Genomic DNA, 22,129 nt, shown 5'->3' with positions numbered 1-22,129 from the left:
ACTGCAGTGATTTGCTTAACAGCCATCATAAAAATGTCCATAAAATTGGGTCCAGTCACATGGTGACTCACTTAATGACTGCACTGCTTAACAACCAATTTTTCCAATACCCATTGTGGTCATTAAGTGAGGACTACCTGTACATTTCTACTCTTCTTCCACCAAAAAGTAAGATACAGCTGAGAGTATTAGGTTTTACTCACCTAGTAACTACACCATGCCCCTAGATTCATCCCTGTAGCTCCTAAAGACTGAAAAAAATTAACTCTAGTCCCTGATTATAATAAATTAGCTCTGATGGAAAAGCTATATGCTTACTATGTAGGAATAAATCTGATTAAAATAAGATTTATGTACAACATATCAACTTTGCAGTTTTGATTCCATTGGTAGGCTGAGTCAAAAGTGTGTGAAACGCCTAATTGCTTCTTCTAGGGATGTGCAGATTTCCTTGATCGTCAAATTTTGCACATCCCTAGACTCTTCTAAATAGCTGCTGCTCACTCAGGACTCACGGCATCAGTCAAGCTAAGTGTTTAATGCTGCTGTTGTGTTGCAGTGCATTTTTTAAAACAAGTGTTTTCTGGCTTCTTTTTTTTTCCTTTTCTGACTGGCAGATGTTTGTTCCTTCCAGGCTGTTTCCTTTGCGTGAACAAGGGATGAATTTTTATGCAAAACGGCTCACGCACCAAGAAATCGAGGTAGGAAGACCCTATATTTATAAAATTTATATTTATAATACCCCACCTCTTTTCTTCCTTGAAGTTAGAGTTTCGTTACTTCGTCTGATTGTGTCCGCATCCTCACTGGGAATGAAGTACTTAATTTTCACTGTTTTTAGCCCAGTAGTGAGCAGCACATTTTGGAATTCAGAGATATATTCTACCAGTTTGTAAGATGTATGGGAATGAGTGACTAGGGGTCATAACAGGATTGAGGCAGAGAATTTAGGAGGAACCTTTTTTCTGCCAAACGTTTCCTTCCTTGTTACCATTTTCTTGATCCACCCTTTCCCCGAAAGGAGCAATGAAGCTCACTCCAATTACTGTTTCATGTTGCAGGGCTTTATAATAAGGCTATAATGCAAACATTCATCGGCAATTACCCCCTTAAAAATTACATCCATCAAATTAAGCAGTGGAAATAATGCCAAATAGCAAAACTGAGGTGAATAGTAAGATAGAACTGGGGTGGATAGTTTGACGTGCCATCTTCTTATATGCCTAAATCCGTTGGGGGTGGGGGGGTTGCCTCTTTTTTGACATCTCAGGCCTTCAAGAAATCTAAGGAAGTTATGGAGAGGTTCGTCCGGGCTTATAAACTCATGCTGAGATTTTATGGAATCAACCTAATCAATGAGGAAACGGGAGAACTGAGAAAAGCTGAAAACTGGCGTGAGCGATTCGGGAACCTCAACCGGTGAGTTCTTCACAGATTATCTCTTGAGTCACCTTCACCTGCATGTTTGTTTGGTGAGCTTCATAACTGGCACCCTTGTTAGATGCCAAAGTCGCTGAATATCAGTCGAACCTGATAACAACTAGGAGGGAGTGTTGTCCGGATAGAAAGAGTATTGATGCTTTTGGACTTCGGTGTTAGAGAAGACTCTTGAGAACAGCATGGATAGCTAGGAAAACAAACAAATGGACCATAGAACAAATCAATCCAAAGTTCTCATCAAAGTACAAAAGACTAGGCTCGCGTATTTTGAACATGTCATGTGAAGCTCCTGCTCCCTTGAGAAGTCCATAATGCTGGGAAAAGTGGAAGGAAGAAGAGAACAACCAGCAGGGTGGATGGATTCGATTATAACAGCAGTGAATGCACATTGAGAGATCTAAAAGACCAGGCTGAGGACAGATCATCTTGGAAACAGTTCATCTATGTGGTTGCTAAGAGTCAGCACCAAGACTTGATGGTGCTCAATCAATAATGGAGCATTGGGGCAACCAGACACTTATACAGGGTTTAATAGAAGAGGCAAAGACGGAATAGTCAGGCTACATAATGTAAATAGAAAAGAGAATCCAGCCTTAATAAGTTGTAGGACATACCCACCAGCATCTGAAGGCCGTTGCTGCAGCTAAGATTTTCGCAACGTGCCTAGATGATTAAACTGATCTATGATCACTGATTGGTAAGAGAGCATACTGACAAGTGGGTCGATAACCTTGAGACACCAGGCATGATATAGAGGTACCCAAGACTCACTTTCCATGTCTGAGCACATGCAAAGAAGGTCCTGGTAGGGAATGTTATTCCCTACATTCTTCCTGATGTCATCATTCAGGGCAGGGTGCCAGTTCATGTCAGTGTATTTGTCTATATGATCATGATGGTGGTTATAACAATAACTAAGAATAATCAAAAAGCAACCACAAGTTCATGATCATAGGTGTGAAATTCTCAGTCTATCTTTTTGGACATCTGAGTCCCAGACACTTCATTTGAGCGCTGCGTGGCATGTATGCATCACTTGGTAGCTTGGGTGGTTAACCATTAATGTGCAGTCTGTGAGCTGGTTCTGGCTTCTTGCCAGCTTTTCATCAGTCCAACATGGCCTTTGTGCAGTTCTTACTTTAAAAGTGTCAGCCTTGTGAGGTAGTCCAGACAGGAGGCACGCCCAGATGAACTAATTCTACTTTATTGTAAGGTTACATTAACAGAATCTTGCAAGTCTGAAAGTACCTTTCTCCCCTGTCATCTATGTTGTTGTTGTTTATTCGTTTAGTCGCTTCCGACTCTTCGTGACTTCATGGACCAGCCCACGCCAGAGCTTCCTGTCGGTCGTCAACACCCCCAGCTCCCCCAGGGACGAGTCCGTCACCTCTAGAATGTCATCCATCCACCTTGCCCTTGGTCGGCCCCTCTTCCTTTTGTCTTCCACTCTCCCTAGCATCAGTATCTTCTCCAGGGTGTCCTGTCTTCTCATTATGTGGCCAAAGTATTTCAGTTTTGCCTTTGATATCATTCCCTCAAGTGAGCAGTCTGGCTTTATTTCCTAGAGGATGGACTGGTTTGATCTTCTTGCAGTCCAAGGCACTCTCAGAATTTTCCTCCAACACCCCAGTTCAAAAGCATCGATCTTCCTTCTCTCAGCCTTCCTTATGGTCCAGCTCTCGCAGCCATATGTTACTACTGTCATCTATACAGCCCAAAAAACAAGGGAGGATCCCTTTGAGATGTTTGCCATGCCCCATTCCTTTTGCAGGCTCATCTGCTTCTTATCCAACCGTTCTCCTGGCTTTGGCTCTTCCCCCTGTCTCCCAAGGCCATTCCCACATACAATTACAAAGAGAGGCACCGTTGGCAAGTAATTACAGCAAGCTTAAAATCTGGGATCGTTTTCAGACTGTCTCTCTAGCAAATTCAGGGGAGAACTTGAGCAGCTTCCAGGTTGGGTGGGGAGATGGCATCGCATGAGAACGCTAACTACTTAAACACCATCAAAACCCTGAAATGTTTAACGAACTCAAATATTGGAGTGATTGGGCATAGGGATCTGCGTGCAGTGGACACTTCTTGTTTGCAACATGGCATTGTGACCAGTGTTCTGTGAAAATGAAGGATAGACATTGACTACCTATGCTTTTGCGCAGGGAAAATATTTGATTATTCCTAGTTATTGTTACAATAACCATCATAATCATATATGCGTAAACTCATTTCATATATGCGTAAACTCCTTCAGATGTAATGAACAATCCTTTGCCTTTGGGGGAACTGGATCTTTGTGGGATGTTCAGACTGAAGCTCTGTGGTGTGAAAATGTCTCTAGCTCAAAGCACCCCGTGTTGAGTTTGGAACTTCTGGTCTGGTCAGAAAAGCATCAGGTTATGCTTCCGTAAGATTAAAATAGCTGTTTTGAACTCCTAATGGGTTGGAACCTTGGAACCTTTGAACTCAGACATTTCAAACTGGAAGCGTTTTGTCCAATCTACAACCTTTTAATGCAGATTTTAAATTCCATGTTTCGTGTCTCAACTGTCCTTAATTGTCTTTCTCTTTCTTTCCCCCGTCTTGTCACCCCCACTTTTTTTTTTTTTTCAGATACAGCCATAACAATTTACGGATCACTCGCATCTTGAAATGCTTGGGAGAGATGGGATATGAGCACTATCAAGTGCAGCTGGTGAAGTTCTTCCTGACAGAGACTCTGGTCCACCAGGAGCTGCCTCGGGTGCTGAGAAGTGCCTTAGACTATTTCATGTTCACTATCCGAAGCAAACCAAAACGGCGGGAGTTAGTCTATTTTGCCTGGCAACACTTCAAGCCAAAGCATGAATTTGTCTGGGGCCCTCACAAGAAACTCCGGAGGTTCAAGCCTCAGTCCCCCAAGCTTCTGAGTCACCCAGAAGAGCAAGCACACACCAAGAAAGGAGATGGAGAGGTGGTGGAGAAGGACAATATTGAGTTACCCCAAGAAATCCTCCAGAGACTTACAGAAAAGCCTGGGCAGCAGGATGCTGGAGGAACTCTAGAAAAGGCGAACGATGGGCTGCCTGTGGAGAATTCCGTTATTGAGCATGACACAACAATAAATCATAACCCCCTTGAGCAGCCTGTATCCAACAGTAGTGCCAAGTTGAGCCCTTCAGCCAGTAATTCTGTGCAGGACAAAGGTAGCAGGAGGAGAGTTACCTCTGTAGAAGGTGATGATCTGTTACTGGATGGGGAGCTTGTAGAACCCCAGATGAAGCCTGTAGGTGACTGTAAGACTTCCAGAAAGGCAAACCAGCCTCACTTTGCACTGGTGACAGTAGCCAAGGCAGAGAAGGAAGACAAGGAAGAAGGCACAGTATCTTCAGATGGCTCCTCAGAAAGAAAGTATCATGCAGATGAGTGCGTGGGTGGAGCAGAGGGAGAAGGCCTCAAGGAATCCAAGAAGAGGAAGTTGGAGATGAGCAGATTAAGTGGAGAAAGCCCTGGACTACCAAAAAGCCCCAGTGATATTGAGAGGATCTCCCATAATCTCGGTGAGGTGGTGATTACAAAGGAGGAAACTAGCTTCTTGGCCCCCAAAGAAGGGGAAGAGGTCTCCAGAGATGGGAAGGAGGCTGAATCCCTTGATGTGGTGATAAAAAGACGGAAAGTAGATGTTGCACCCAGAGGTGATTCTTCAGAAGTGGACAGTGAGGTGATCCCATCTAAGGGCCAGGGAACAAGTTGTATTACTCATGACGTTAAGAAGACAGATTCTGTCTGCCAAGAAGAACCCAAAACAGCAGTCAGTGCTTCAATAGACACTCTGAGAGGACACAGAGCGGGAGGTGTGGATGCGTTGGTTGATTCCAAAAAGAATGACCTCCCTGTGGATGACTGTCTGCTGGAGAAAGTTAACGAGCAAGAAGCTACCACTCCAACAGAAAGTGAGGCACCTTGGTTGTCTGAAACCTTTGTAGCTCATGAAAGGGGATTGAGGAACAGTGCAGGATCGGAAGAGCAGGACACGGAAGAAACATCTGATGGTTCCACAGGAAGGAATAAAAAAGCAAAAATAAAGGAGCATGAAAACACCATGGCTGGGCCAGAAAAAGAGTAGTTCTGTCCCAGATAGGATGAAATAGTCCCAGGAGTCCTAAAGGTCAGAAGGGGGTGTATCTTTCCAGAAGCAGATCGGAATGGCCCCTGTGCTTTGTATGTGTGCAGGGTTTGATCTCCCCAGATTTTTATAAGCACTGGACATAGTCAAGACCTTAGGGTAAAGGCTTTAGGATGAAAGGTTGCCACTTAGGTGGTGACTTGCACATCTGATATTCCCACTTCTAGAAAGCTTTTACCTTGTAACTGATTGCCAGAGGGCTCTGTTCTTTTTTTAACAGAAAGCACTGAACTGTTTAATACGATTTACGCTACCACACAGGTGTGTTTTCCAAGTGCTTCCTAGATGAGCCAGAAGAATGTATTTGTTAAATTAAGTTTGTCTTTGTTAAATAAAGGTCTTAACTTTTGAACGTGACGTTTCTGGTTTGTCGTCAGAGAAGGAGAAGAAATGAATTAAACGGTCTTCCATCGTTGTGTGTGTCACCACTGTGGAACAGGGACCAGAGCAGAGAGGAGGAAATACTACATACCTGCACCTAACTGTTCCCAGTGATACTCGGTGACTTGCTTCTGAAAATGGAAGCAAGAAGCCTTTAACTATTGACTGACGTTGAACTTAACCTGCTTCTTAGAATTGGCTCCTATTATATTGATAACCTCCTGTCAATCGTTAGGAGTTCCAGCAAGAGATTGTGGGGAGGCTGGGAAAGGTGTGGAGGAGACTTGATCAAGAGATGGAAGGCAAATCCATTGGCATCTTATCTCATAAACAGCAACTTAGCCCAGGTGGAGAGAAGTCTGGGAAGAATCAATTCAAATCACTCAGATACTTTGCCTTGATTAAGTCACTATCAACGAGAGCGGGGAATTCTTCTGAAGTTTCCAAGATTCTGTGCTTACTACCACCACTCAAAGACTGGCATTACTTAAATCTCTGCAGTTTAATTCTTGCTTCCTTGATCTTGCCCAGCTGAGTTAGGCTTGATGGTTACCTTTTGAAGGTTAGGCTTTATCTGCTTAGTTTCTCTCCAGGGACAGTCTTGGTTTAGAGAGCAGCAGAGCCAATATTAATATGGGTCACCAGCTGGATTAAGAATGGTTCCAAGTTGCTATAAATTGGATGGAATCTGAAGCCAGCGGGTGGTTCATTTTATCGATGCCCAGTTAGATCAGCCTCTTGATGTTAGAAGGTGCAACGTTCAGCAGCTCTAGCAGGGAAATACTGGAAAAATCCATATTGAATGAGAAGTTGCCCTTATCCCTTTGGTAAGGTTGAATCAGGAGAACAGCTCTTTCTAAGCAGTGTATCACATCTTCACTCAGGACCTCCGCTGTTGGTATTAAATTCAAGGCGTGGTTTCCTTGTGGACTGCCTCTCAGCTGTGGTGGTCACACAGAAATACAGAACCCCTGAAATACTTTCCAGGCCTCGGGGAACCCCTGCACATTCAGGCTCAGGTAGACCACAAGTGACAACAACATTTGATTCATTTCATGGGTAGGCCTGTATAGATGCATTAACAGTATTCTTAAACTGAAAATAAAGAACGAAACTTACCGCTTTAGTGTGAAGCTGCCCAAATTTGAAAGAATTGTTTAAATGGTGATCTCCCAGGGAACCCGTAGTGACCTCTTACCCCTAGGGTGCCATGGAACCCTGGTTGAGAAACCCTGCTCTAGATCTTCGTTGAGGATTGATGTCCCGCACAACGCACAAATAAACAGCAGTCACTGTATTGAAACCCCTGATGAACAATATAGAATGACTTGCTTCAGGACCGTAAGCAGGTGATATTTGTGTCGCTCTCTTGCTCAGAAAACACGCACTGGATGCACATTGGGATGTCTCCTATTAAGGAGGACTGAGTCTCGAAGGGGTACTTGTAAACCCAACAAGTGCCTACAATCACCTGTCCAGAATACATTGCCCCAACAATGCATGGTCCTCGATCATGCTGCTAAGACATACCACCTGCTGCAACAATGTACATAAACACATTAAGCTAATAATGTTTATGATTAACCTGGTACATACAAAGGAGAAATGAACTGTTTTTAGAAGAACAGGACACATTGACCCAAAGCACCAGGAAGTTTTACTTCCCACCTAGGTTGCTGTCAGCACCTTGGAAAAAACCCAGAAGCCCAGGCATTTTCTAAAGGTGCAAGCTAGCATAAAAGATTTCCAGAAAATAATACGAAATGGGAAAATTACATTTAGCTAGACAAAATGTAAGTTAATATGCAACGTGATAGAAACCAGGGGCCAAATTTCATTATAACCTGAGGAGTTGAGAAGGCAATTGGAAGAAATGAGATTAAATTTGCCGATTTCAAACTTGGCACTTTTAAGATGTGTGGACTTCAGCTCCCAGAATTCCCCAGCCAGCATGGGAAGTGAAGTCCACACATCTGAAAAATGCCAAGTTTGAAAAACACGGCTTGAGAGTTTTGTCCTTCCCATTAACTACTAATTTTTTTTAAAAAAATCTGCTTTGCCAGTTGAAATTGACTCTGGTGTCTGTCTAAAGAGCTGGGCAGGTGAGCACAGTAATCACCAACCATCAGTGTTCATTTAAGGAAGCACCTCCTAGGTATTAATGCCAATTAACTAAGTTCCATTGATTTGTTTTTCCAACCTACACAAAAGGATAGAGGAAAAAATAATTTTGTCACATTATGTTGCTACAGTGCATTGTCTGGAATTTAACAAGATTGTGGAGGTGCTTTCTCTAGTTCCTTGTGGTTGGAATGAGAAAGGGCTTGCAAGATGCTTTCCTGAATAAGCTGGTTGCAGGCTTCACCCAAAATCCTAGGCCATCTTGTGATCTGGTTTGGCTTTGACTTCTATGGACGCAGCCATCTTCATCTTTCTCATGGGACTTAACCTCAGATTATGTGCATTGTTGATTTCTCTGAAGTTCATCCCAAGCTTGATGTAGATTCCTCTAGGATCAGGGGTGTCAGCAAGGGAGCGGTCAAAAAAGTCAAGATGGTAGCTGCAACTGTGCATTTGAGACCCCGCCCCTTTATACATGCATAATCCATGCAAGGCATGTTGAAAAGGGGCCGGGCTTTGATTGCACAGAGACAACTGCATCCCTGAGCACTGGCCGTAACTCGGTTTTTTCAGCACCGTCGTAAGTCTGAACCATCACTAAATGAATGGTCATTAAGTGAGGACTACCTGTATCTTGTGTGCAAGGTGAATGAGGAACTATGTTTTCAATTGGCGTTCTTCATGATGTGATTATCTTCCAAGAGTTAATCTTGTTTTAAATAAAATTATTTTTATAGAAATGCCTGGTGTGTGACTTTTCTGATCTCTCCTGGGCCAAATGCTTTCTTAGCACTCTGCCAACACATCAATGGTCCTATTCTCAGTTTCATCCTGGGCAAAAGGATTATACCAGTAAAAAGAGAAGAATGATGGTGCAACAGGAGGCCCCTGTCGTTGATCTAAGTTACCAGAAGGACAAAATGAATGAATGGACTCATTTTACATTTTCAAGTTTTCAGCTGTTGAGATAATCACGGCATTCACTGAATAAATGGCTTCTTGAAATAAATCACCCTTATTAAAACAAGATCAGCTATCAGCCATTATCTGGCATGCTTTGTGGACTTCTTCACCATGAATTGTATGATATTTACTGTCGCACAACCAGTATTATAGACAGCATTACAGAATCAGGTTTAGAGATGATTTAGTGAATAATCCAGGTCCTTAATGGGATGGCCATGGAAACTCGACTTCAACACAGGAGGGATGTTGTCATGACCTCGTTGCAAGGCACAAAGAGCCTCACAACGTAGATCATGATCATTAAGAAATAGAGGAAGGAGATAATTAAACCAGGGATTAACACAAGCACCCAAAAGCACCCACACCATGGACCCATAGCTGAAAAGAAGGACGTCGGAAGAACGGAGATAAGCCGCACCTGGTGCCCTGGAGGACACAACCAAATCCGGGGGACAAAGGAAGACACCGGGAAAACGCCCAGGCAGCCATCAAGGGTCCCATCAAGAGGGATCGGGACAATGCAGGGTGGAGGAGCCCAGGGCACTACAAGAGGGTATAAAAGGGGCACCTCCACATCACCACCCCCGTTCCCGTTTTTCGTTCTGTCAGCCATCATTCCAATAAACCAGAAATCCTTAATACCCATTAAGTGAGTCTGTGTCTTATTGCGAAGCGAGACTGACCCTGACAGATGTGAAGGAAGCCACGCAGGACTGAATGGCTATGGGAATCTGGACCATCTGTTTCCAGGGACCTTCCAACCTTAGTTCTAGACAGGATAGAATTTCCCTAGATGGAACAAGGGTGCAATTTGGTGGTTCTCCTGGATTCACAGCTCCTGTTGGAATAACAGTGACCAAGAGGATCTTTGCTCCCATTCCTGGATTAGGAGGTTCTTCTCACAGTCATAATCACTTCACAGTTGGATTACTGCAATGCATTTTACATGGGGCTGCCCTTGAAGACCCCTTGGAAGCTACACCTGGTCCAGAATATATTACTTACAGGAACATCTGAGTACACCCATTAACACTGCTACTTCGCAAGCTGCACTGGGTTACCAGTAGAGTGCAATCCAAAGTGCTAGTGGTCATTTATTAAGCCCTTCGTGGTGCAAGACCTGGGTATTTACAGGACTGCCTTTCTCCATTTGTTTCCGCCCATCTCTGGCAGGGTCCCATCATTAAACAATGCCACCTTATGGGACTCAGAACAGGTCCCCTCTCTGTTGCTGTGCCTGCCTTATGGAATAGTATCCCCAATGAGGTTCATACAGCTCCAAGCCTGCTACCTTTAGGGAGTCCTTCAGCAGTCATTCATCAAAGGTGGAACAACTGATTGACCCTAATACCTGTATGAAACATAAAAATAGCCACAACTCTTAAGATGCTAAAATGCGTCAGAACTTCCATGTTGTCCAACCACTGGTCATTGGTCTTCACTACATCTGTTGAGTGTCATATCCCATTTGCCAAAAGATTGTCATCATCAGAGACATATCCACTATTCCTTGCTACCAATTTGTACAATTTATTCCTCATCCCACAGACTTCCAGGTTAGAAGCTCACATCCTCATGGATACTCCTGGCCTCCATTGCTGTTCTGATGGGCTGCTGTGTTCAAGGGGTTCTCCAGACAGTAGCTTAATATTTGTCCAAAAAAGCTAAAGGAAGATCAGGACATTTTGCCAGGAGAAATAGGTTCTCTTGGGGAAATAGGCCATAAATCAGCTAAACCAAGCCCGTTTTTTGTGCACAATGGGCCCCTTTTCCTGCCGCTTTCTAGCTGAAGCACACAGCAGGGTCTAAGAAATCTCGAGCCGTGAAGGGACGCCTGGCTTTGCTGTTGGACCAACCCTCCTGCTCCTCCCTCTTTCTCCCCCACCTTTCTGAAGGACCTGATCTCTTTCTCTCATTGAGTGTTGCTCCTGGCTGATCTATCTTTCTCCCCTTGTAGCTCTGAAAATCTAGGTGGGCTTGCTCTGAACTGAAAATTGATTTGATCAGCAGGGAATGAGTTAATTGAAATCAGAAGGAAGAAGAAAACTTCTCTTGTGCCTGCGAACTGGAAGGAATTAAGCAGATACAGCTATGACTGGTTTATTACTCCTTGGAATTTTTTTCCTCTCTCAACTTTTAGCCATTGCTTCTGCTCAGGTAAGGATGTCTCTGCCTTTTGAAAGACCTACAGCACTGTGGGCTACGTGGTCTGTCTTACTTCTGGATGCAACATCCACCTTTAAGATGATGATGATGATGACGACAATATATTGCTCTTTATGTTTGTGTGTCTATAGTTGCATAAAGCTACAACATTTGCACAACTAATCAGCACTGTGGACATCTAATGATTTGCACTAGATCCATCTTCTTGTGCCAACTTCTGCAAAAATAAGAAAATAAATGTTGCCCTAATGTTTGTTTCTAGCGACTTAAAGCCAAATTCTGGGCAGAAGTGGCTGGGAGCAAAGCTCATTGACAGTGCTGGGACTTTCTTCGAGACCAAAGGAAGGCTTCCTTTGCATGCAATTCATCTTTATTTGTCATCTCCATGTATGCCGTGACCTTTCCATACAGGAAAGTATAAACGGTAGTTTCTCTAAGCAAATCTAATAACTGAATTTAGAGGGAAAACGGTATAGCTTTGCCAAGTTGGGCTCTCAATCAGGACCAGATGGCAGAAACTTTAAGCCACAGGCCCTGTCACCAAGCAGCGGCATTATTAAAATGTTTTCAACTCCCTTTTTCCTTCTTTATTGCAAAATAGGGAGGAATGTTTTAAAAAAAGGAAAAAGCTTGAAAAAAATTGCTTCAGGTGGAAGCATTAAGTTTCACAAGGAACAAAATCTTCCTCTGTTCTGTATTTTCAGCTGTGTTTGCAATTCAGTGCAGTCCCCTACTTCGATTGGATTTAAGGCAAATATATCTCGAGGCATTTATCCTGTAAAAATGTCTATCTTGAAAGAGAACCTAAAACAGGTTAATGTAGCTGAATAATGGAGAAAACATCCCTTTCTTAATAAAATTAGCGAATCAAAGTGGTGGGTAGGCATGGGAGTTTTCTGCAGCCAGATTCAGGAATCTAGTATTGCCCGTCCTGAGACTTGAGCAAATCTTACTGCACAATGAAACCTTTGTAACTCCGAACTGGCTGAAAGTTACTTTCTGGGACCTGTGTTTTTTTTCCACATAAAGAAACATTTATAGCATCTTTTTTCCCCCTCGAGCACCAAAAGCTGAAAATCAAACACTGCTGGCATTTAGAAAGTGGTGCCATCAGAGTGGACTGTGAAATTCATTGGGAACTGAGGATATGCCTTCCCCCACAAACTTGGTTATCAGGTGAAAAGTTACTCACTACTGTAACTGTAGGGCTTGCATTGCTGCTTAACCTGGTTCCTGAATTAACCAAGTCATCAATTAACCAAATGGCCTAGATTCAGGCCAAATGCTAAACCCTTCCCAAAACCTAACACAAGTCAAAACTAACCAAGTTTAACAAACTGGATGAATGCAATCATCATGGCTTTAGTAGACCTAATTAAGTGCAAACTCATTTCTCAATGGTGCTTTGCCTACTCTACCTTCCCCCAAATATAGTTCAGTTTGCATGGTCTGGAAAACTGAGTCTGGTTTCCCTACTGGGGGGAAAAAAGTTTAAATTCTTGGAGCTTAAGTGTGGGAAGCCTTTTTCGCATTGCTTCTGCTTTCCCTCTGCAGAGTAAGGGGGCCCCGACCTCTTAGCTGGAAGTTGGGGAGAAAGTGAGCTTCAAAATCTGTTGGCGTTTGTGGTCACACAGGCAAGGAGAACATATGTCTGAAAGGTGGAAACTATGTGTTGCATTGAGGAAGCAAGAGGAACAGAGTGTTAAGCTGTGCTGGCAAGATCTGGATTCAAATCCCCCCTCAGCTATGAAGCTGAAAGTGCATCTTTCAGCTTAGCCTATTATTCACTGATGTTGGTTAGCATAACATACTCCACATATACAATACTGAGATGCAAATAAGATGAACTTTAGTAGGTTAGGATGCCTTGAAGCTTGGGTTTTCTTCATTCCTGGGAATAAACTGAAGGCGGTGGCACTGGATCCTCCCCACAGGGAGCCTTTCAGATACGTTCAGCTAACTATCCTGGCAGGGGAGACAGCCACTGTAACCCAGAAGTCACCCAACTGAAGAATGCTCTACTAAACGAATAGCAGGGGACAGAGTGTTTGAAGCATGAGATCTGTTTCCCAAATGAGATGACCACAAAGAAGAAAAGCTAACTTGGAGGAGAAAAGAGAATGGGTTGCAATACATTCCAATTCCTATTGGAAACTTAGAATCTGGACATTTTGGGTTGTCATGCACTAGTCTCAACAATCCATAACTTGTCTCTGAAATGCCTAATTTATTTCCATAACTTTCCTGCAATGTGAGATCTCACTTTTCTTCACTCCAGAGGCCAGGACCACGAGGCTTGCCTGGACCGCGAGGACCTCCAGGGCCACCTGGTAAAGATGGCATTGATGTAAGTATCAAGCAGCCCAGGGTTGGTTCAGACGAGGAGGAGGAAGGGGTGGATGGTTGCCGGGATGATCTAATGACATGATGATTTGCAGTGGATTTTATGAAGTTCTATGTAGACCCAGGAACCTTCATTTCTTCTTTATGAGAGTACCTCGGTCTATCTTTCTTGAAGCGGCATCAAGAAAGATAAGTTGAAGCTTCTTCCTTAGGAGAAGAAAGGCCCCAGTTGCTTCTCCAGGACAAATTCAAGCCCTGATTCACTTAGAGACTTAAGAAAAAATTAAGACAAAACAAAAGCTTAAATATTAGCTACCGGGATTAATGTTTAAGTATTTACTTTGTTAGAAAGGCTTGCTTTACCTTGTGATCAACATTAATGTGAATTAATTAAATGTTAGGAAATCTGGCATCAATCAACTTTTTGTAACACTGGAAAAAAATCACAATAATACATTTTCATGAATCATAGATTCTAGCAAAACAATATTCCAAACTTTGGAGGAAAGATTGTTTTCTGTTAGGTTTAGATCAAAAAAACAATACAGGTAGTCCTCAACTTATGACACAGTTGGGACTGGAACTTCCGTTGCTAAACGAGGTGGTTGTTAAGTGAGTCACACCCGATTTTATGACCTTTTTTGCTGTGGTCATTAAGCAAATCACCATGGTTGCTAAGCGAATCCACTTCCCCCATTGACTTTGCTTGTCAGAAGCCAGCTAGGAAAGTTGCAAACGGCGATCACGTGACTCTGGAACATTGCAACTGTCGTAAGTGCAAGCCGGTTGCCAAGCAACTGAATTTTGATCATGTGACTACAAGGATGCTGTGACGGTCGTAAGTGCGAGGGCCAGTCATAAGTCACTTTTTTTAACGTCGTCATAACCTCGAACAGCTGCTAAATGAATGGTTGTAAGTCAAGGATTACCTGTAATAAGAGTTTGGAGGTGTATCTCCTACTGAAAAGCATAACCTTTTAAAATTAGGTAAGAGGAGATGAAGCTATAAAGCTTAGACCTAAAAATTCTTCTGCACAAAGAAGAAATATCTGAAAGAATAAGCTATGGGAATCCAATAATCTGGAGCAGAGCTGCTGGGTGTTGAGTTTCTTCCAAACTGTAGAGTTAATAGGAGGAAGAGGGAAGCTTCCTGAGGTATTTTTACAGGTGTAGCCCTAGTTTGCCTCCCCAAATACTCAGAGCTGTACCCACAATGCCCTACAAATATTCTGATCACACCCACTGTGGGCCATCCAAAGTATCTCTGCTCTTCCTTCTTCCAACCTAGAGGAAGCTGTTCTCAGCTGATTTCCCTCTCCCCTTGCTATCCACTGTTGGTTAATGCCAAGATGATGAAATCATTTCCCATTATTTAAGAAAATATATTTAAATACCTCATTTTTATCTACTTATAACTAAAACACCGAGAACAGAATGGTATAAACTTAATTGCAGAAGTATTAAGTTTATTACAGAGCAGAAAGAAATACGAGGGGGAAAGTTAATAATTTGTTTTTATATTTCCTACCTTAAAAAAAATCCAGACCCAGCTGTGGAAATCTGAACATTCACAATTATAGCTGTCCTTCTCCACGCTGATGCCTTTTCTCCCCCTCCATAATTTGGAACTCTTTATTAGTGCTTTTCATTGGGAATTAAGGCAGGCATTCCAAATGCAAAATCTTGCAAGTGAAGCCCAGGGGACGTCTTTAAGTCTTAGCATATTGCTGCTGGCAAGGCTAAAAGGGTGTCATCTGGTCTCATGAGAAATCTCAGCAAATATTGTTTGGGTTGTGGGTAATATGGATTCTGCAGGTTTAACATTGGCCACTGTGTAAAACATGGGCCCACCTCAGCATTAATTCTGCTCTCTTTTTCCTCACCTATTTAGGGAGAACCTGGCCCTCCTGGTTTGCCTGGGGCACAAGTAAGTATGTTAACAATGTCATTTTGTTGATGTTCTTCAAGGAATGAGTAGAAATATATTTTGGTATAAGAGGTATGGAAGCAAAGAGGTTGGAGGAAAACTGCTAAATATCTGGCTTTTGGGGTGGGGTGGGGTGGGGACCATCCCCAGGCCATTTCCCACTACTTCATTAGAACTTTTGAAGAAAGGATGAGAGCTAATGCTAGAGAAGCTTCAGGCTCAGGAGGTGTGGGAATACATGGAGGAGCAGCCCAAGCATTTGAGTGTGCAGCCCACTCGCCAGTTGGTGATCCACTTATTAAGGCTGGGGGCTCCATCATCATCATCATCATGCTACAGCTCTGTGGTGGTTCTATTAATAGTGTTTGCCTGTTTACCTGGTTTAGGGGCCTAAAGGAACACAAGGGAAGCCTGGGAAAAAAGGAGATGCTGGTTTGCCAGGTCTTCCGGGAGTAGATGTAAGTATTCAAGTTTCCTGGTCTTCATCTCCTTCATCTTCTCATCCCACCTCTCAGTGGTGAGAGAATTTCCCAGAATGCTTGGCTGAGTTGTTAAAACTGGATATTCTACTGCCAAAGAAGGAAAGAGAAGTCATGTTTGCTTTCCATCGTGCCTGTTTTCTGGTGATGTACATGGACCTGTCTGTGTAATTTTCTTGGTAGCAAAATGGAAGTGGTTCATCACTGGTTCTTCTGGGATGGTTTTCCAACTTCCCAATCCAGCCTAGAGCACTAGGATTTTCTTGTTGGTCCACCGTCCAAACAGAAACCAGGTTCAGCTCCACTTAGTTTCAAAGCCCAGAGAAAGTCACAGGATGGTCTCACTTTGGTTTAGGAGATGATCATTCTTGTATTCTTTTATTCTCCCTGATATCTTCCCATTCTTTCTCAGGGTTTAACAGGTTCTGATGGCCCACCTGGACCGGCAGGATCCCCTGGAGACAGAGTAAGTGAGAGACTTAAAAAAAAAAGTTTAATCATTTTATTTATACTGAAGCTCACTATAATGCAGATCATCAAATAAGGATGAGTTATCCCAAGCAGTTTCCAGCATGTTCTTTTTTAAAGACATTACTATTATTACAATATCAAGGAGGGTTTTTCCAACCTGACAACTTTAACACATATGGACTTCAACTCCCAGAATTCCCCAGCCAGCATGCAGAATTCTGGGAGTTGAAGTCCACATTTCTTAAAATTGCCAAGTTTGAAAAACACTGATATAAGGAATAAAGGAAAACGATAATACAAGAATATTATCTTGTATTATCTGGTATATTTAAAGAATATAGAAAATAAATACAGATAAAAAACCCAAGTATAAACAGAAAAATACAGATGGATAGCCAACAAATCTAAAATGTCATATGATTTATATACAATGGTCCATCACTAAAAGCTTATCACACTATAAGACATTTCATATCTATTTTCTAATCAAAATGTGACTCTATTAAACTTTTTATTTATTTATTTTATTTATTGTATTTTTTTTATACCGCCCATCTCAAAATGATTCTGGGTGGTTTACAAAAGATTTTAAACTTTAAAGGTACTTGATTAATTCAACTGAAGTCATTAAAAAAAAAGGAGAGTGAAAGAAAAACCACAGGTAGTCCTTGTTGAGCAACCACAATTGGGACTGGCAACTTGGTTGTTAAGTGAAGCAGTCGCTAAGTGAAACCTCAACTGTGTTAATAATCTTACTTCAGCTTTCCTTTGCTTTATGGACCTGCAAAGTTTGTAATTGTGAGGATTGGTTGCAAAGTTACTTTTTCATCATGTTCTAACTGCGAACAGGCACTAAACAAGGTAGTCACTAAACAAGGACTAGCTGTATAGACTTTTAAAGCTAGAGATGGTGTTGGCTGCAGAAGGAGGGATGTGATGAGTTATAAGACCATCAATAGCAACTTGCTTATAGTGTGAAGCAGAACTCTAGGACCATCAGTGATAAATTGGACAGTGACCACCTTGGATCAGCAATGGTTGACCTGACACCCCTCTTCAGAAGCTGTGGCAGAAAGGCCATGACTTTGGCTAAAACGCAGGTGTGATGAACATTCTCAGGAGTGTTCCAGTTCAGACTGTGGTCATAAGTCATATGATCAAGTACTTTTCCCATGCAAAAACATACAAAGAAGAGGGACATAACAAGGACATGCGTATGTAATGTGCATTCGCATACAGTTCATCTGAAGTGTTCCAGTCAAACCACAGAGGGGTCTTCCTTCCTTCCTTCTGAAAGAAGTTGTTATTATTATTGTTATTAGTTTACTGTGGTGATAACCTACTTTTAAAAACCTTCCAAAGGAAGGGAAGGCAGACCTTTTGTGTATTCAGGAGTTGTAGCCTTCTGGTATAATAATCTCTCTAATGTGTATTTTTCAAACTTGGCAACTTTAAGATGTGTGGACTTCAGCTCCCAAAACTCCCCCAGGATTCCCCAGCCAGCATATGTAAACTTCAACTCCCAGAACTCCACTTCAACTCCCAGCCAGCATGTTGGCTAGGGAATTCTGGGTGTTGAAGTCCACAGGTCTTAAAGTTGCCAAGTTTGAAGAATACTGGTGATGGGGAACTGGTTCAGTTTTGGGGGAAAATACTGAGGAAAAAATGTAGTTTCAGAAAGCATAAGTGGGTATGGTCACTCTCTTGATTTATTTTAAATTTTGAGAATCAGTGTAGCTTTTGAAACACGTTTTAATCTACAGTTCCCCCAACTTTCCCTAATAAGATTTTCATGGGGAAAGGCTGAACATTAATTTAATTTCTGCAAATTAGGAGGCTGAGCTCAGAAACAGTTAGGATTACACGGATGACTTCTTATGAGAAATGACAGCCATGGTTAGCAACTTTCCACTTACAAAATGAAATATTCCATTCTAGAAGCTATTACAAAGGAAAGCAGCGCAAACAATTATTTTCTAACCAGCCAGGGTCATGGGAAAATAGACTGGAAAAATATTAACTGAAACCATAAAGAGTTCTTTTTAAAAAAAAAAAAAATAACCTGTCATTTGTGAATGAATGTGATCTTTAAAGAATTGCAGCCTGAGTTTTTGAAGCCTGGTGGAAACTAATTACGATTTTGGGCTTTCTGTATATGCCATTCTAAAGAAAAGGTTATCTTTAATAGACAATAAAAATATTTCTACTCTGGGTTGCTGAGCACAGTGCTAAGTAATTGCCAACCTTTTGCTATCCAAATAAAATGACACTTATTTAGTAGTTTTCTGAAAGCAAACCATTTTTTCAGTCCCAGGTTTCAATACAGTCTTATACATTTTTTCCTGAGATCCAGAAATGTCCTTGTAGAATACTTTCAAAAGCTATCTTTGAAATACTTTGTGCTTCTAAATGTGAGAGGTATCCTGGGATTTGTTTTAGCATGACTTCTCAGTCAGCTTCATCATAAAATCTTGCAGGTAAGAGAAAAGAAGGGGAAACGTTTTAATCTGGCTTCGTGTTGCAAGAAGCAAAATCTCCTGAAGGCCATTTCAACTCCACCGTAGCTGGCAGGTTGATGTTGATGTTGGCAGCTACTTAACACATTTCCATTGGATGAAACTAGATGTTGTACTGTCCTGGGTTGAGGCTGTTGGGTCCCTCAAAGTGCTCAATTTGGACAACGCTTGGTCAAACTCTGAAGATGCTTCTTCTTTTTACTCTACTGCCCTGAATGGACAGTGAGAATATACGGGCAAATTAAGAGTGGTCCTTAAACATTTTGTCATCTTCCACTGGGCCTTGAAAGAAAATGGTAATAGATACTGGAATCAGAGTGAGGAATTGTGGGGAACACTGTGAGCATCTTTCTGAGGAACCTCCCAAACCTGATACCTGCACTGAAAGAGTGGGAAACATTTATGTAGTTCAGCCTTTCTCACCGTTTGACCCTGGAGGAACCCTTGAAATATTTTCCAGGCCTCGGGGAACCCCTGCACATTCAGGCTCAAATATAGGCCAGAAGTTACCAAATTATTATATTCGTTTCATGTATAAGCCTGTATAGATGCATTAACAGTGTTCTTAAACTGAAAATGAAGAATGAAACTTAATTCTTTAATGTGAAGTTGCCCAAATTTGAAATAATTTTTTTTAACAAATCGTGATCTCCCAGGGAAGCCTCATGACTTCTCGTGGAACCCAAGGGTGCCACGGAACCCTGGTTGAGAAACCCTGATGTAGTTCCATCTCCTTATAAGCTGATTTACAGAGATCCTAGTCCTCCAAAGCTTACCATTACAAAATAAGCTCAACCCGCCCCCCCATTCACCCATGACTTGGGAATCAAGGAGAAAAGCTTTTGCAAATGGTGAATTTGAAAAATTCTTAACTTCTCCCATGCCCGTGGATTCCCATCTGCAAATCTCCCCAGCCATCTCCTTCCCTGTGGGTGAATAATGTTTGTGTACATAATGTGTGTGTATAATTTCCATACACATGTAACTGATGTGCATAATGTATACACTGTCTCTCCCCAGTCTCATCTCAGTGGAAAACTGGTTTGTTGTGTTCCTTGCTAACAACCCTAAATCCACACCCTCAAGAGAGCTCGATGATGTGAATAGTTCTTCTATTTTGCTAATTTCCTTTTCATCTCGAGCTTCATCTCTAGTTTGAAGCTCTGAACAGGTGCAATATCTTACCATCTGTTGGCCTTCCCTTCATCTGATGGAGAATGTCTTTAGAACAGAAAAATACCCATCTGCCTCTTTTCTGTCCCTAGACCCCCTGTTAAAGGCTTTACTTAGCAAAATGGAATGGACTTTGACAGCTATTCAAGTGCACAATCAAATGTAAGTGTGCCAACATGTTCTTCCAAGTTGTCAGGTGGACCAGACAGGAAACATGACCAGATGAGCTAATTCTACTTTATTGTAAGGCTACATTGACAGAATCTTGCAAGTCTGAAAGTACAATTCTCTCCCTGTCTCCTTTACACTCTGAGAAATTAGGGAGGGTCCCTTCTGAGCCTCTTGCCCCTCCCACTATCTCACTATGGGCCATGCTGTCTCTTATCTGACTGTTCTCCTAGCAACGCCTCTGGGCTCAGTCTCCCAAGGTCATTCCCACATACCATTTCACAAGTAGAAATTCAGACTTTGAGAATTTGGTCAAGTGGAAAGGAAGAAAAACAGTTGGCCATACAGCAGAAGGGAGAGGAAGCGAGGAAGTTCATGTGTTAAATGTTAAATTGTTTGAGGTGGAAAATGAGATGGCTTCAGTGGGGCAGCTAGTGGTTTTATCAATTCTTTCTAAACAGAAGAGGGGAGAAATCAGTCAGTTACAATTCTGCTGTTCCTCATGTGCCAAAACACAAGTGTCTTTTGACACCATTTCATAGCATTTTCTCCCATTAATTCACTTTTTTATTTTACTTTTCCCCGCATAAATGTTTTTGCAAGTGATTTTCCCACTAAAATAGGCTTTTATAATGAAGGCTTTTTTGTGTTTTGAATTTCTCTTAATATAAGCGTGTTTGCATGTGGTTTTCAGTTGTAAATTGGACACAAAACATATACTGATACGATAAAGCAGCCTCATGTGGTTTGACAACAGTGTTCGCTGGTATAAACTTGGCGCAAAATTGGGATCTTTCTCCATACACCTCAACCATTTCTGTGCATGTATTTTGTTATTTTTTATATCCCACTTTTCTTCTAGGAGCTGAAGGATTATCCTTATATCAGCATCCCTGTAAGAGTAGGAATATGGGCATCCCCAGGGGGGTCGAAAAAGTCAGGATGGCAGGTGCTCTCACAAAGTCAAACCACCACCTCTTGTCTGCATGCACGCAGCACATGTTTAGAAAGGGCAGAGCTTTGATTGCGTGATCACACCGACATTTTGATTTTTTTGACCTCCTCTGCAGGTACCCCTGGCCAAGAGAAAGAGTGTTATTGTAGTGGTTCCTAGTGTGTTTATCCTAATTAGTTTATGGAAAAGGTTTTCAAACTTTTTCAGACTGAGAAACCTGTTTCCCCAGGCTCCTGACTAAGAGTCAAAGCTCTAAAGATAGAAAGGGGCTGCATTTGAGTATTTTTGCCCTTCATTTCTCATGGAATTCCAACAAGTTCTCACAGAACCTTAGAGATGAGTGGATCACAGTTTGAAAAACAGCAAAGCTATTACAGGTAGTCCTCACTTAACAACCATTCTTTTAGTGATGGTTCTGACTTACGACGGTGCTAGAAAAACCGACTTGCAACTGGTCTTCACACTTATGACCGTTAAAGCATCCCCACAGTCATGTGATCACAATTTGGGCACTTGGCAACCAGTTCGCATTTATGGCCATCACAGTGTCCCATGGTCACGTGATTGCCATTTTCGACCTATTCAGCCGGCTTTTGGCAAGCAAAATCAATGGGGAACTGCGTGAGTCGCTTAACAACTGCCCCAAAAACAGTCATAAAATTGGGTCAGATTCGCTTAATGACCACTTTGCTTAGCAACTGAAATTCCAGTCCCAATTGTGGTCCTTAAGCGAGGACTACCTGTAATACATGGCTGGCTGAGAGAGAATGACTGACCCAGTCATCCACTCAGCACTACTGGCTGATTGGAGAATTGACTCTGGTTATGTCTAACATCTTAACCACAACACTATGGTTGTTA

The 22,129-nt window shown here is 42.2% G+C and overlaps 2 protein-coding genes across 3 annotated transcripts in view; both read left to right on the top strand.

Annotated features, from left to right (window-relative positions):
* OGFR (opioid growth factor receptor) overlaps nucleotides 1–5,954 on the top strand; it is a 16,144-nt gene extending 10,190 nt beyond the window's left edge. The window contains exons 5-7 of the mRNA XM_063296957.1: nucleotides 635–701; nucleotides 1,271–1,419; nucleotides 4,051–5,954. Coding sequence (XP_063153027.1) covers nucleotides 635–701; nucleotides 1,271–1,419; nucleotides 4,051–5,542 — 1,708 coding nt within the window. The 3' untranslated portion in view covers nucleotides 5,543–5,954. The remainder of the gene's footprint in view (nucleotides 1–634; nucleotides 702–1,270; nucleotides 1,420–4,050) is intronic.
* A 4,872-nt stretch (nucleotides 5,955–10,826) lies between these two features.
* The window catches only part of COL9A3 (collagen type IX alpha 3 chain), a 58,397-nt gene continuing 47,094 nt past the window's right edge, over nucleotides 10,827–22,129 (top strand). For both annotated transcript variants that reach the window (XM_063296955.1, XM_063296954.1), the window contains exons 1-5: nucleotides 10,827–11,227; nucleotides 13,515–13,583; nucleotides 15,471–15,506; nucleotides 15,893–15,964; nucleotides 16,398–16,451. In XM_063296955.1, the coding sequence (XP_063153025.1) occupies nucleotides 11,162–11,227; nucleotides 13,515–13,583; nucleotides 15,471–15,506; nucleotides 15,893–15,964; nucleotides 16,398–16,451 (297 nt within the window). In that variant the 5' untranslated portion in view covers nucleotides 10,827–11,161. The remainder of the gene's footprint in view (nucleotides 11,228–13,514; nucleotides 13,584–15,470; nucleotides 15,507–15,892; nucleotides 15,965–16,397; nucleotides 16,452–22,129) is intronic.

This window comes from Candoia aspera, chromosome 3 (assembly GCF_035149785.1).
Source record: "Candoia aspera isolate rCanAsp1 chromosome 3, rCanAsp1.hap2, whole genome shotgun sequence".
NCBI classification, from domain to species: domain Eukaryota; kingdom Metazoa; phylum Chordata; class Lepidosauria; order Squamata; family Boidae; genus Candoia; species Candoia aspera.
The sequence above is the reverse complement of the archived record's forward strand: the minus strand, read 5'-3'. Positions and strand labels throughout refer to the sequence as shown.